Raw genomic sequence first — 13763 nt, 5'->3', positions numbered from 1 at the left:
AGGGGTTAACGAAAACATATCTTGCAGCGCACACTCTGTACCCACAGCTGAAAAACTTCACTGCATCCTTCTCCAAATCTGTACCACCTATTGAGAAAGGAAAGCATGCTGCTGCCCTCTACCGAGTGTGGCGTGTAACTGGAATTATCATCAACCCTGAACAACAGACTGAACATTGGTTCCACCCTGGAAACATTTTGTAGAACCTTTAAATGTGTTTTTTTTAAGACCAACAATGTATACATTATAATTGATTTATTAAAAATAAAATATTTTTAATGTATTTATTGTAACTTAAAACCATGAAATTACCTTAAACTCAATAACAGCTGCTGATGGCAGCCACAACACAGCTACTCTAAGTCTCCTGATGAAGTGCACTGTATGAGGAGATGCACTGTTTGCAGAACCAGTGTCCACAAATGGCAGAGACCGGATCCTTTAAGACATCCTAAAACAAAGGCCACCTGCTGTCCAGACAAACATTACTCCTCTTCGTATCTCTATGGGTATCAACCAAAAACATTTCAGATTATTACAAACACGGTAATGTCCCAAATGAAAAAGTTTAATACCAGTTCTGACCTCCAGAAAAATCTATATTTCTGTGCTATGTTTGTGGTTCTGAGTTGTTAGTAGTTTGTCTTCTGTCTTTCATTTCTGGTCTTCTTTTAGCTACTGCAGCAAATTCCCTTTGTGACAGTTTATTTTCTGAAAATAAGTTTTGTACCAAATACAAAAATTCCAACATCTAGAAGGTGCTTAATATAAACACATATTAATCAGTGAAATAGAAACACCCGTGTTCATGTTGGCAAATCCGGATGAATTAATTATTTTCTCCTGAGAATCTATAAACCCAAAAACCCTAAATCTCCATCTTTAGCTCAATTTACAGTAAAAACAATCTCTTACCTCGTGTCCGAGGATCCAAATATATACCTGAAAACTGGGGGAGAATGTCTGGAGTGATCACTTTTTATAGACAGAAAGCTGGATCCTGCAGACTGTGCTCTGTCTGTTTGCTGCTGACCTCTGAAAACAAAATGATATATTCCACAATGTTCCTGTTGTTGGAAACTGGGTTTCTTATCTCTCAAAGTCAAAGTCCCAAAGCTAAAGATCTGAATGTGTTTACAGCAGGAATCTCGCAACTATTTTGTATAAAAGATTGATTGACTGACTGATCATTTATTTCAAGCACGGAAAAACTTTCCTAGTAGTTCTCACCACATGCACTTGAAAATTTTCATTCCCACTCAAACTGTAGCCCCCATCTCTCTGGTTGAAAAGATTTTGAATATTGACTTGTAAATTATTGTTTCTAGCTCTAAAAATGATCTGTGCTGTATTGTAACTAACTAAGTCATGAAATCACCATGGTTTCCTCTTTTACCACAGTTGTTCACATTAGCAATCAAATCATGGCCACATATTTATAGAATAACAATAAGAAGACTGAGATAATGCATTTTATATCCTACTGTATTATATGGATGTGAAAAGATAAGAAATATGTCTCTGGCCCCTCAGTATTTAATCTGAATAAGAGATATAAGATAATAAGTATGTTGTAGTTTTTAAAACAGAATCATAATTTATATGTGATTTTGCCAATGGTTAATTATGCTTAAACGCTTAATACTGATCAGAATATAATCAGGTATAGGTTTAATCAATATAAATTTGTTTTATAACTTTGGACTTTTTCTCTGCTCATTTTTAACATGTTAGATTATAAATTTAATCTAATTTATGTGATATGATTATTTGATTAGTAATATTATTCTTTGATTTGACTTTTACTTAAAAAGCCAAATCAAGCAGTGATATAGTGGGATGCCTGACAGCTACATGCCATGTCAGGAGAATACAGAATACACTACCTCAGGACAATCCAGTCTCTCCCACAGTTTTACATAATTCAATATCAGCATTATCCACGAGTGACCTTTAATGAACTGCAGTGGTCACTCCCATCATAAAAACTCTGCCTTTATATTATCACTAAGTTATTACTGACTAAAAATAACTAATAGTAATAATGCCAATAATATAATTACACAGCCAAATTGGAATTTCCGAAAGAAACAGGAACCTAAACGCATCATGAGAACCATGGAGACTCAACCCAGCCTGCTGCTCGTGTCCGCGGCGGGAGGGCGCAGATAGTTGTGTTTTTTCGTCACCAAAAACGGCTTTAAAATCACATTTAAATGAGAAACTGAAGCATGAACTTAAACCGATACGATAGCGGAGAACTTGCTCTTTACAAAGAAGCATTGTAGACGTTTACTGTTCATCTACAGTTTGCTTGAGGCGGACTTAAACCTCTCTTCGACGCACTGCTCCGTCTCTTTGCCCTGCAATTTCTTATTGTAAATGCCTTAAAAATACACAAACACCACAAACAATGAGGTTAAACAGCGAGATAACATGTTTCTGCAGACATCTCATGCATAAACACCTAGTTTCTGCGGACATGTTTTCATTAGCCCGAGGTTTTCTCAGTGTCTGCAAACACACTAGGGCTGATGGAAGAAACTGTCCAGGCACGAAGTCCCACAGCGTTTTCCTAAATTTAGTTAGTTTAACTTCTTAGTTACTGATTCAGATATCCCTGTATTATAAATATTACTATGTGAAATAGAAAGAAAGCTATGACTTCAACTAGTTGTTTTAAACTAAGATCTACGTTGCTTTAATAAACTGCATCCTTGTTCACTGACCTTTATCGAACATTAGTTGAATCAAAATAATAATTATTCAACTTACCTTCACTGTTTCAGTACTTAAAATAAAAATATTTAACAATTAAACATGTGAGCTACAGCTATAAACATGTTAGTATGAAATATAGGTTAGACACGCCCATTATAAAAGGGCTCAATACTTCGAATGTTAGTACAATACTTGAGCGGGGTTTTGAAGCACAAAAAACTGCACCTAATAAAATCTGATGCAGTATGATTGAACAGGCCTGAAGTAAATCTACCTTATACAGGTTTTTTGTTTTCTGCTGGACAACATACAAAAAGGCACATTATAAACACCCCTGGCCTTGCTTTCACGGATATAACAGAAAAAGAATGTCATAAATTTTCGATTAAATATTTTAATAATAACTATTTGTTTAAAGTTTCTCAGGGTCACATATTTTAGAATACGAAACATGGAAGCAGTTCAGGGACCTGGAAGGCCGGTGACTTTCACCCGTTTAGAAAAGAGAAATGCTCTCTCCCCTCTCTCTGTAACCTAGTTGACAATTTTAGGTATATGTAATACAATATATACATAATGGTCACTTTTTAAACTATGCATATTATTAGAGCCACTAGATATGGCTATTGTTCAGCATAGGCTCTATAGCTAAAACCTTGGGATTGGCAAGTTTTGAATTATTTGAACTCGTAGTCAAAGATAATGCTGTTTTTCCAGTTTCAAGTCAGACCCCTGCCCTGCTAATTAAGTACCTGTTAGCTGATAAAGTGAAAATGTATAGCTAACTTTTCTTTTTCAGCTTACTAAGATTAGCTAGATAGCTGTACAGTAGTAGTAGCACTGCGTAATTCTGGCTTGGATAGTGTGTAATATGGCCTGCCGATGGCTAATAATATATCTATATCTATATATATATATATATATATATATATATATATATATATATATATATATATATATATATATATATATATCTATCTATCTATCTATCTATCTATCTATCTATATATATATATATATATATATATATATATATATATATATATATATATATATATATAATTTGTAATTAGTTTAATAATTATGCAGAATTTTATCACTCAAATTGTCATAATTTAAAACATTTATATATTTGTGTCAGGTAAGGGGTAATAGATCAATAGCTTTACTCCATGAGGACTGATTGTGCTTTTATGTTACTCCTAAAGGCCAATTCTGAAACAGAAAAACAGCATTTAGACAGTTTTTGAACTAAAATTAACAAGAGGAAAGAAAGCAAAGGTTTGGGTCTAATCCCCAAAACAAATAAAGTCCCCATATGCACTGAATTCCTTGCTCATATTTATCTTCATTACTACAACCATCTTAGGCTTTTTCATTCCACACAAAACAGGAAGTGTGATTTTTTTTTTTCCTGTAATTTTTACAAACCTACAGAAGATGGTTACCTAAAGAGAGTAGCTCAGTCCTGGATAGTCCCCTAGATAGATCCCACAGAGAAGGCAGTTGTTGGCTAAGCTAATGTCGATTATGGACAACACCTGCTATCCGCTGCATGAGACTGTGGAGGACCTGAGTCCTTCAACAGCAGGACGGAGTGCTATTGCAGGTCGTTATCTTTAGCAGTCAAACTGTACAATATCCAAACAGGATAAACACTGTCTAAAAATACATGTTCATCACTTCCACTGTTTGCTCTGTAGATAATCAGATATTATTGTTAACAATTATAATTCTACTCAACATTTTAACCATTTGTATATAGCATATAATTGTGGAATTTAAAAAAATTCTAATGATTTTATTAATCTATTTTTTCTTTCTACTTTTATTTTTCCAACATATAGTTTCACTATTCTTCCTTTGTAAAAACATATCCGACGGAGATCTCTTCCTGTTGTACCAGTGTGGGATTAAATAAAGTTTAATGATGTAATCTAATTTTAAACTGATGAAATGACCAATACACGAATTCAAAGTAACTTAATTATAAACGTATTGTAGAAATGAGTAGAAATGTATATTTAATTGTATTGTTTAACAAGAAAATGTCAGTTTAAAACATTTAAAAAATCCAACTAAAATCAGTAACTAAATATAAACTTTTACTTTATTTTCAGTATTTTTCAGTATTTAAGTTTGGCTGAGCATTTCTAACTTTGAACCACCAATACTGACTCAAATTGCTGAGTTCAAACTCAGAGAAGGTACCCACACCCACAAGAGGCTTAATATTCAAATGAACTAACTGCTTGACAACCATGAGTCATTATTCAAAGCAAATCAAGAAAATATATATATATGTATATATATACACAAACACACAACACTAGAGTCAAGCAGTGAAAGTACTGAAACACTTAATTTTAGGAGTTCCAGCTTACAGCCACTGACATTTGGCCAAAAAGCAGCTATGGTTAAGGAAGTGGAGAGTTTCCTGCCAGAACTTTCCAGACTAACTGTTTAATCTATTCCTGTTTATGTGAACATTGTCAGCTCTGGATATTTACTTGTAATTTTCTTTTGATGGGTGTTATTAGCGATGATTAGCGTTTTGACTGCACTGGGATGCAGTAGCCAGTGAACTGGGATGCAATATGATGATGCTGAGCCTGGTGGAGCTATAGTCTGTTTGCCTGTCTAAGAGCTGTAGTGCTGTTAAACTGTTAGATTTATCCATATTACACATTTCACGCAGCCAGAGCTATAATTCGTGTATCATTAATTAATGAAAATCTACAGTAAATTGAGGGCACAGAGTGTGTGGAGTTAACGAGTTACACTGTTTCCTCCACCAACTCATGTGTGTTTGCAGGCACCGAAATAACCTCAGTTTTATGAAAAGGTATCCGACGGGGATCATTGTTTTGACATAGCATGTGTGGACAAACATGTTGCCTCGCTGTTTACCTCGTTTTTGAGGGGTTATTTTAGATTTTAACGCATTTAGAAGAAAAATGTCGGAGAAAAGACACGAATCGGTGCCTCACGGCGCGGCGGACAGGGCAGGTTTAAAGGCTTCCAAAACAAATTGCAGAAAACTAATAAAGTTTATAAAGCTTCCCTATAAAGAGAAAGTTCTTCTCTATCGATTCGATTTGAAATTTTTATCTACTTTCACCTTCAGATATTGTTTTAACGTAGTTTATTAAGAGGAGAAAACACAAGAGCCAAGGTCTTCTCGCTGCAGCTGTGAGCTGCAGGCAGGGTTGAGTCTCCACGGTTCTCGTGTTGTATTTAAGTTCCAGTCACTGTGCGGAGATTTCTATCGTCTCATCGACAAACACTACTCTCTTAACGACATGGCAGAAGTCGCTCCCGCAGCAGCCCCAGCACCGGCCGCCGAGGCGGCTCCAGCAAAGGCCCCGGCCAAGAAGAAGAAGGCATCAGCGAGCAAGACTATCAAGAAGTCTGGCCCGTCCGCTAGCGAGCTCATCGTAAAAGCTGTGAAAGAGTCCAAAGAACGTAAAGGACTCTCTCTGGCTGCTATTAAGAAGGATCTCGTCGCTCGCGGTTACGACGTAGAGCATAACTCTGCTCACGTCAGGCGCGCTTTGAAAAGCCTGGTGCAGAAAGGCGCTCTGGTCCACACCACCGGAACCGGGGCATCCGGTTCTTTCAAGGCAGCAAAGCCAGCGGAGAAGCCCAAGAAGGCAGCCAAAAAGCCCGCTGCTAAAGTAAAGAAGCCGGCGGCAAAGAAGGCAACTGCAGCTAAGAAACCAGCCACCGCCAAGAAGCCCAAAGCAGCAAAAGCCACCCCGAAGAAGGCAAAGAAGCCCACGGCAGCTGCAAAGAAGGCTGTGGCCAAGAAGGCAAAGAGCCCCAAGGTGAAGAAGACAGCCGCGCCCAAGAAAGCAGCGACCCCCAAAAAGCCTGCAAAGAAGGCTGCAAAGCCTAAAGCTGCTAAGGCCAAGAAGGCTACACCAAAGAAGAAGTAAACCACTCGCTTCTTCTTCGCAACAAAAGGCTCTTTTTAGAGCCACCAGCTGTTTCTCTGAGAGATCCTCCGGTTGCTCATCGGACTCCTTTATGCTTCATGTTGGCTTTATCACAGACTGTAATTGGACTGGTTCCTGTCCCACCCGCCTCTGGACTGTAAATATCCACGAAGAATTGCCCTTTTGGTGTTTGTTTGTGTTGTGTGTGTGTGTGTGTGTGTGTGTGTGTGTGTGTGTGGGGGGGGGGGGGGTTTTTTTTTTTTTTTTTTTTTTTTTTCCTGAAAATTTAAAGCTTGTAAATATGCTTTCTGATGTGCTGTGAACGTGTACTGTTTGCACTTTCTATTCGAAAGTCTGTTCATAAATAAAACTTATTTTTACATCACTATTGTTATTGTTCCTGTCATGGCACAGCCTTAGAAGTCTGTTTAACTCAGGTTGAGCGTGATGAACATGATGCAAATTATTTATACCAAGTTTCCTTGTCGCAGGTGAAATTTTAAAGGGTTTAATGTTAAAAACCGGGTACTAATAATGCAAGGAGAAATGATGTTAAACCAATAAGCTCAGCAAAGCCAGGAGAACCATGAGCTGTCAGGAGGGTGTGTGTGGGGTTTTTTTTTTTTTTTTTTTTTTTTTAAATTAGTCGGGGTGTCCAATTTCACAGCCGCTCACTTCCGGCCTTTTGGAAGACCCAGTCCATGTAGACCAATGCAATCTCTGAATTTGTGACTGGTTTTACACGTCCATAAGTCTCAGCCATCAGCCAAAAACATTAAACAAAAATTAAAACGGGGCTTAAACAAGTAAGAGACATACAATACCTGGTGAGTTCAGTTAAATTGAAAATAAAATATTCTCTAAAATCTTCGATCTTAGAAGATAGTCTGAGTAAAATACATATGTTTTATTTGGTTATGTTTTTTAATGTATGCACTAATTTGATATCTTCTGTGTTCACCAACTCGTCTGTTTGCAGGCTGTAGTAGCTTTCTTGTCTGCTGACAATTTAATGGTGTCGGAAAAATCAATCAATCAATCAATCAATCTTTATGGGCAGACTTCATGTCCATAAAAACAAGACAGAAATACCCCCCCCCCCCCCCCCCCACACACACACACACAAAGACACAAGGTATAAACCTTAAATATATATATATATATATATATATATATATATATATATATATATATATATATATATATAAAACCAAAATATACATAAAACACAATTACTTAAAAAAAATCAATAAATACACAAACACTTCAACCAGTGCTTTCTCAGACTGGATGAGTAATGGGAACCACTCACTGTCGGATCTGTGAGTGCTAAAATTACACTGTTACTCGAACCATCCAGTCATTCTCTAAAATTGAACATTAACTTTCTTAAAAGTGCTTTAAAAGTCCAAACACCCACAGCTACAAACATCTGGCTGGCACCACCCCTTCTAGGTATCCTGCAAAGGATTCTCATCGCATCATTATATGTAACATGCAGCTTCTGCATGCTACATTGTTTGTAGGATGACCACAACGGGGGGCAGTATATAGAAGTGTGCAATACGCTTTAAACAAAGCCACTTTAACTGGAAGTGAACAAAAGCTGAATTTGCGTGTGATAGTATTTGCCTGCACATAGAGCTTACACCGTTGTCATCATCATCATTCATTTGCTCAGTAATAAAGTGGCCGAGGTATTTCATCTTTTTATAAACTTCAAGAGTTTTTTGGGGCAGTTTAAACAAAGGAAAATGTAGGTGTTTATCCTGCTTGGTTCTACATATCAAAACAGCACTTTTAACAGCATTGTACTTTATATCATATTGCACACCATATTCAGTACAGACATTGAGAAGATCCTGTAACCCAGCACTGCTTGGACTAAAAACAACCAGGTCATCTGCATACATAAGATGATTTATCAATGTTTTACCTAATATACACCCAGTGTTACAGGCTCTCAGCTGTATGGACAAATCATCAACATATAGATTAAATAAAATTGGAGACAAAATCCCACCCTGTCTAACACCATTGCTGACACCAAAGGGGGCAGAAATACTGCTTCCCCATTTAACCTGCATGTTCTGATGAGCGTACCAGTAAGAAAGAATCCTCACGATGTACTGAGGAACTCCCCGTCTCTTCAGTTTATCAAAAAGGCTTCTGTGGTTCACAGAAATCCAGAACCAGAACACACTAACTCTGTCAAACAAGATTCTTTCTAACACCTTAGATAAAATACTGGCTAGTGCAATCGGCCTATAATTATCCAAACAGCTCACATTTGCAGCTTTGTCCTTCATAACTGGTACCAGTAAAATACACAGCATTGAGTCTGGTAATATGCCATGAATCATAAACCCAGTGAAACAGAGTGCTAGAAGAGGAGCTAGCCTTACACTAGCATGTTTTAAATGTTCTGCAGTGATGTGATCCAAACCAGAGGATTTATCATCAGATAACCTATGAATGGCTCCATATACTTCATATGTCCTTACACTTATTGTGTCATTACTCATGTCAAAATTGTCCTCATATGGTTCACTTTTTATACAGTTAAACAACGCACTGTAATGCTGTCTCCATAATGCTGCAATGTTATCTGCCCCAGAAACACCTTCAACAGTTGATGGTAGAAATGGTTTACAGTCATTAAGAGCTCTTTTCAAAAATCTGTCATATTATTACACAACATTTTCCTGGACAAAGAATCTGCTGTCAGCATTTGCTCATTTTTAGTTATAAAGCGAACAGTGTACTTCTATCTGGCATTAGCACATTTTTTCTGGGCCTTGTTTAGGTCTTCTAGCCATGGCCCAACATTTATAAGCTATGCGAGCTTGATCATGGTACATGGATACATGTTCTTTCCAGCCAGGTCTGATGTTAGGTTTCTTATGCTTATATTGTTTATTAAGCAGTGTACCACTTTCATACAGAGCAGTCACTATATCATCATACATGGAGCAGAGTAAATGTTTATGCACAGCATTCTTACAGTTGACATCCTTGCACAAAATAGCTTCTTTGGGCAAAGAAATGTTGTTCAGATGTATATCGGTATTACTATGATAAGCTAAGAAATCATCTTCACCAAATGCTGACCAGTCTAATTTTACACTGGTAGCAATATTAGCAATATTATTTCCAGTTGTTGCTGGCATTTGTTCCACATTCACAGTAAAACCAAAAGGTATATGGCCTGACAGAGTTACCTCATACCTAATAGTCATGTTTGCTAAAGCTGCATGTCCATCAGCTGTACAGATACAGTGGTCCAGCCATGATGTACTATGTCAGGCTTCACTTATGTATGTATAGCTCTCTGCAGGCAGTAACATTTGGGTAGACAGGATAAGATTGTTAACTTCACAAAAGTGGGTTAAGTGGTTAGCAAACCAAGAACTGCTGTCTGTGAGATCAGCATTAAAATCACCCAAAACATATGCTGTAAGTATCGTTGTCTTGAATAAATGTATTAATAAAGGCCAGCCTACTAAGGTATTCTTGCTCATTTTGACAAGAGGGAGCATACATATTAAGAATGATAAAACTACTATTATTTTGTGTATATTGTATACCAATACACCAGTCTACATTCAGTCTAATTGGCTTTATCTTTTAAATGATTTGATAAAAGTTGTGTTTTCCATTAAGCTCTGCGTTTTGGGGTGTGTTTCATTCAGCTCTGGTTTGAATCACTGCGCTTAATCTATGGCTTCACTTCCTTATCAGGACTTTTGATTTTCCCGCTTCAACAGACGAGCCGTTGATCACGCGCACAGATTGGACCAATTAGCGCTGCCCACACGCCGGCGCTGGCTTTATAAGACTGGTGACGACACTGAAGAAAGGAAGCCGATAGTTACTAAACATGGCTAGAACGAAGCAGACAGCACGTAAATCCACCGGAGGAAAGGCTCCCAGGAAGCAGCTAGCTACAAAGGCTGCCCGTAAGAGTGCCCCGGCCACCGGTGGCGTGAAGAAGCCTCACCGCTACAGGCCCGGAACCGTGGCTTTGAGGGAGATCCGCCGTTACCAAAAATCTACTGAGTTGTTGATCCGCAAGCTACCCTTCCAGCGCCTGGTCCGGGAGATCGCTCAGGACTTTAAAACCGACCTGCGCTTCCAGAGCTCTGCTGTTATGGCTTTGCAGGAGGCAAGCGAGGCGTACCTGGTCGGTTTATTCGAGGACACCAACCTGTGCGCCATTCACGCCAAGAGGGTCACTATCATGCCCAAAGATATCCAGTTAGCCCGCCGCATCCGCGGAGAGAGGGCATAAGCTGATCTGAGACCACTTTATACACAACGGCTCTTTTAAGAGCCACACAACTACATCTGAAGAGCTAATTTCACAAGTCAATAGTCCCTGATTATGAAAACTTGTTACAAACTGTTCGTAAGAGCACGGGAAAATGCTGTTCTACCTCTCACTTCGCTCTGTGGTGAAAGAAAAATAATTAAATTAGAAACATCGAAAGTTTGTCATTTTAGAGAACGTTTCACAGGAGATTAAAACTAGTGTCCGTGAAGGGTTTTTTAAACTTGCTTTTCTGATATAACTCTAAATAGAAAATGTTCACCTTAAATCACAAACAAAGCGCAGCTCTGAGCCACCGGATTAGAAGCCATTTCTAGAGACTACGTCACAGCACGTTATGGCATCCATTTTGTTTAAAAAAAAAAGTTATGTCCCAAGGCAACTAATGTTAGGTTTTTACAGGGAGTTTCATTGAGAAATGAGCAAGACAGTCATTTTAAGGTTAGGAAAGGTGGATATTGGAAAGCTAGGTGGAAAAAAGTTAACATTGTTAACTTCACATCAGCGGCGTCGCCATTTTTGTTTGGGGCACGAAGCCAGCCCGACGAGTTACTTACAGCCACAACGGCCGTTTCAACGGCCCATAAGTTCTATGTACAATCACGTTGCAATGTTTAAGAGTCTCATTAGCACTCTTAACAGTTTCACAAAATTCGGTGTACCCAAGCCACTAGTTGTAAAGTTGGAACACTTATTTCTTAAGACGAGTTGTGTGGCTCTTAAAAGAGCCGTTGTGTTGGAATCAAGACAGTAGCGTTAACCTCCGAAACCGTATAGAGTACGGCCCTGCCTTTTAAGAGCATACACCACATCCATTGCGGTCACAGTCTTTCTCTTGGCGTGCTCGGTGTAGGTGACTGCATCGCGGATCACGTTCTCCAGGAACACCTTAAGTACACCACGGGTCTCCTCGTAAATCAGGCCGGAGATACGCTTCACACCACCGCGACGGGCTAGACGACGAATGGCAGGCTTAGTAATGCCTTGGATATTATCACGGAGAACTTTGCGGTGCCGTTTAGCGCCTCCTTTCCCGAGTCCCTTTCCTCCTTTTCCGCGTCCACTCATTTTGTCAGCTTAAGTGATACTGATGAAAAGTCACCGCACGGGTGCGACTTTAAGTCAGTACAACGGACGTATTTGAAAAACCCCAGCGACAACGTGATTTGAGGACGTAATAGGAAACAGGGACCTGCCCTTTCGAGTATGGTTGTTCTCGTTGTGTCTGAACATGAATTAAAACATTTAAAACAGTTTTTAATATCAGCGACATATTTACAGATAATCACATTTGAATCAAAGAGACACATGCTTTTCAATTTTAACAATTTATTGGCATTTAAACGTCTTGATGCATGCTCAATCATCCAGGTAAGTAAATCTCCAAAGGTTCATTCTGTTTATCTGGACGTAGCGTTTTCCAGATGAACAGAATCAACTTTTGGAGATTATTGGTGTTTAATTTTATTTAAATGTTTAATTTTATTTTGATGGTTTGATGGTTATCTGATGATGTTGGACTAGAAATATTTACTCCCATTATTTTCTATTCTATTACAGACTACTAGCAACCATCGTGATGCCCCGGCCAGCTACCGGCTCCTTTCGCCAACCTACACAGCTATGCAACCTCCCCAGCAAATAGTCTGTGTTCAGTGCCTTCTCTCACGACAGTATGCTTTGAAACAATCACAAATTCATTGTAATCTTAAATCTTAATCTTAAAACACTAATTTATGTTGCTGAATATCATCATATTTAGCTTTTTTAGATTCCAGAGACTCTGAGGCAAGAATTAATTTCTAAATTCTCTTTGTGCATTTACAGGTAAACAATATCTAATATTTTATCTAAATGACTGCTTTGTCTTTGAAAAGGTGAAGAGTGACGGTGACGGTCCAGTTCTACTTCAAGTACATCCTTACGGTGGCTCACAAGACAAGGCCACATTCCTGTCCTGCCAGAAGAAAAGAGAAACTTCAGAGTCTTCACTCAGTTCAACCACACCTGTCATATTCCGTATGACAGGGGTCTCAAACTCCAGTCCTCCAGGGCCGGTGTCATGCAACTTTTCCATGTGTCCCTGGTGCAACACACCTGAATACAATAGGTCAGTAGGTCATTAGCAAGAGTATAGAACTTGACTGCATGCTAACCCTACTCAAGTAAATTTAAGTAAATGTATGTATTTGGAAACATATACTTCTAAAAATACTTTTATTGCACCATGTTCATTCACTCATGAGCTGCTGTAACATGACTCAAATGGCTGAATTGCCAACGCAGCATGCAGTCAAGTTCTATACTCTTGCTAATGACCTACTAGGTGTGTTGTAACAGGGACACATGGAAAAGTTGCCCTCGAGGACTGGAGTTTGAGACCCCTGCTGTATGGTGTTCATGCAGTTTTCTACCCCACAGTTACAGCATGTCTGACTGCCTGCTCAGCGTATGCAAAAATATATGATGAGATGATGAGTTTAAGCATGTGATGAGAAAGGCCTTCCATTATGGTGTTTGTCATCACATGTCACAGACATCTGGATGATCATCTGGAATAAACAAGAAACTAAAAACTTGTTACTTCATCTTTTATCTTTATTATTATTATTGTTCTTATTTCCCTCTTCCATGTTACTGTGTCAGCTTGTCAGCATCTACAGTGGGGCAAAAAAGTATTTAGTCAGCCACCGATTGTGCAAGTTCCCCCACCTAAAATGATGACAGAGGTCAGTAATTTGCACCAGAGGTACACTTCAACTGTGAGAGACAGA

General features: G+C 38.5%; 3 protein-coding genes across 3 annotated transcripts; 2 read left to right on the top strand and 1 right to left on the bottom strand.

Moving 5' to 3' along the window:
* The first annotated feature begins 5987 nt into the window (after nucleotides 1-5987).
* On the top strand, nucleotides 5988-6824 carry LOC308399259 (histone H1.10-like). The gene has a single exon (XM_080886415.1). The coding sequence runs from the start codon at nucleotides 6024-6026 to the stop codon at nucleotides 6657-6659; it is 636 nt and encodes a 211-aa protein (XP_080742541.1). The 5' UTR covers nucleotides 5988-6023; the 3' UTR covers nucleotides 6660-6824.
* Nucleotides 6825-8542: 1718 nt separating this feature from the next.
* LOC308399931 (histone H3.2) lies at nucleotides 8543-10957 on the top strand. The gene has a single exon (XM_080887360.1). It carries the CDS (start codon nucleotides 10540-10542, stop codon nucleotides 10948-10950), a length of 411 nt encoding a protein of 136 aa, XP_080743486.1. The 5' UTR covers nucleotides 8543-10539; the 3' UTR covers nucleotides 10951-10957.
* Nucleotides 10958-11737: 780 nt separating this feature from the next.
* Nucleotides 11738-13553, bottom strand: LOC308399932 (histone H4). Its single transcript, XM_080887361.1, has one exon. It carries the CDS (start codon nucleotides 12055-12057, stop codon nucleotides 11746-11748), a length of 312 nt encoding a protein of 103 aa, XP_080743487.1. The 5' UTR covers nucleotides 12058-13553; the 3' UTR covers nucleotides 11738-11745.
* Nucleotides 13554-13763: the final 210 nt, after the last annotated feature.

Source organism: Rhamphochromis sp. 'chilingali' (assembly GCF_963969265.1).
Source record: "Rhamphochromis sp. 'chilingali' genome assembly, chromosome: 7".
Taxonomy (NCBI): Eukaryota; Metazoa; Chordata; class Actinopteri; order Cichliformes; family Cichlidae; genus Rhamphochromis; species Rhamphochromis sp. 'chilingali'.
This window is presented reverse-complemented; position numbering and strand designations above follow the sequence as displayed.

Excerpts from the sequence above, each read along its gene's own strand:
- LOC308399259 (XM_080886415.1), top strand. The coding sequence starts at position 6,024 with ATGGCAGAAGTCGCTCCCGCAGCAGCCCCAGCACCGGCCGCCGAGGCG.
- LOC308399931 (XM_080887360.1), top strand. The coding sequence starts at position 10,540 with ATGGCTAGAACGAAGCAGACAGCACGTAAATCCACCGGAGGAAAGGCT.
- LOC308399932 (XM_080887361.1), bottom strand. The coding sequence starts at position 12,057 with ATGAGTGGACGCGGAAAAGGAGGAAAGGGACTCGGGAAAGGAGGCGCT.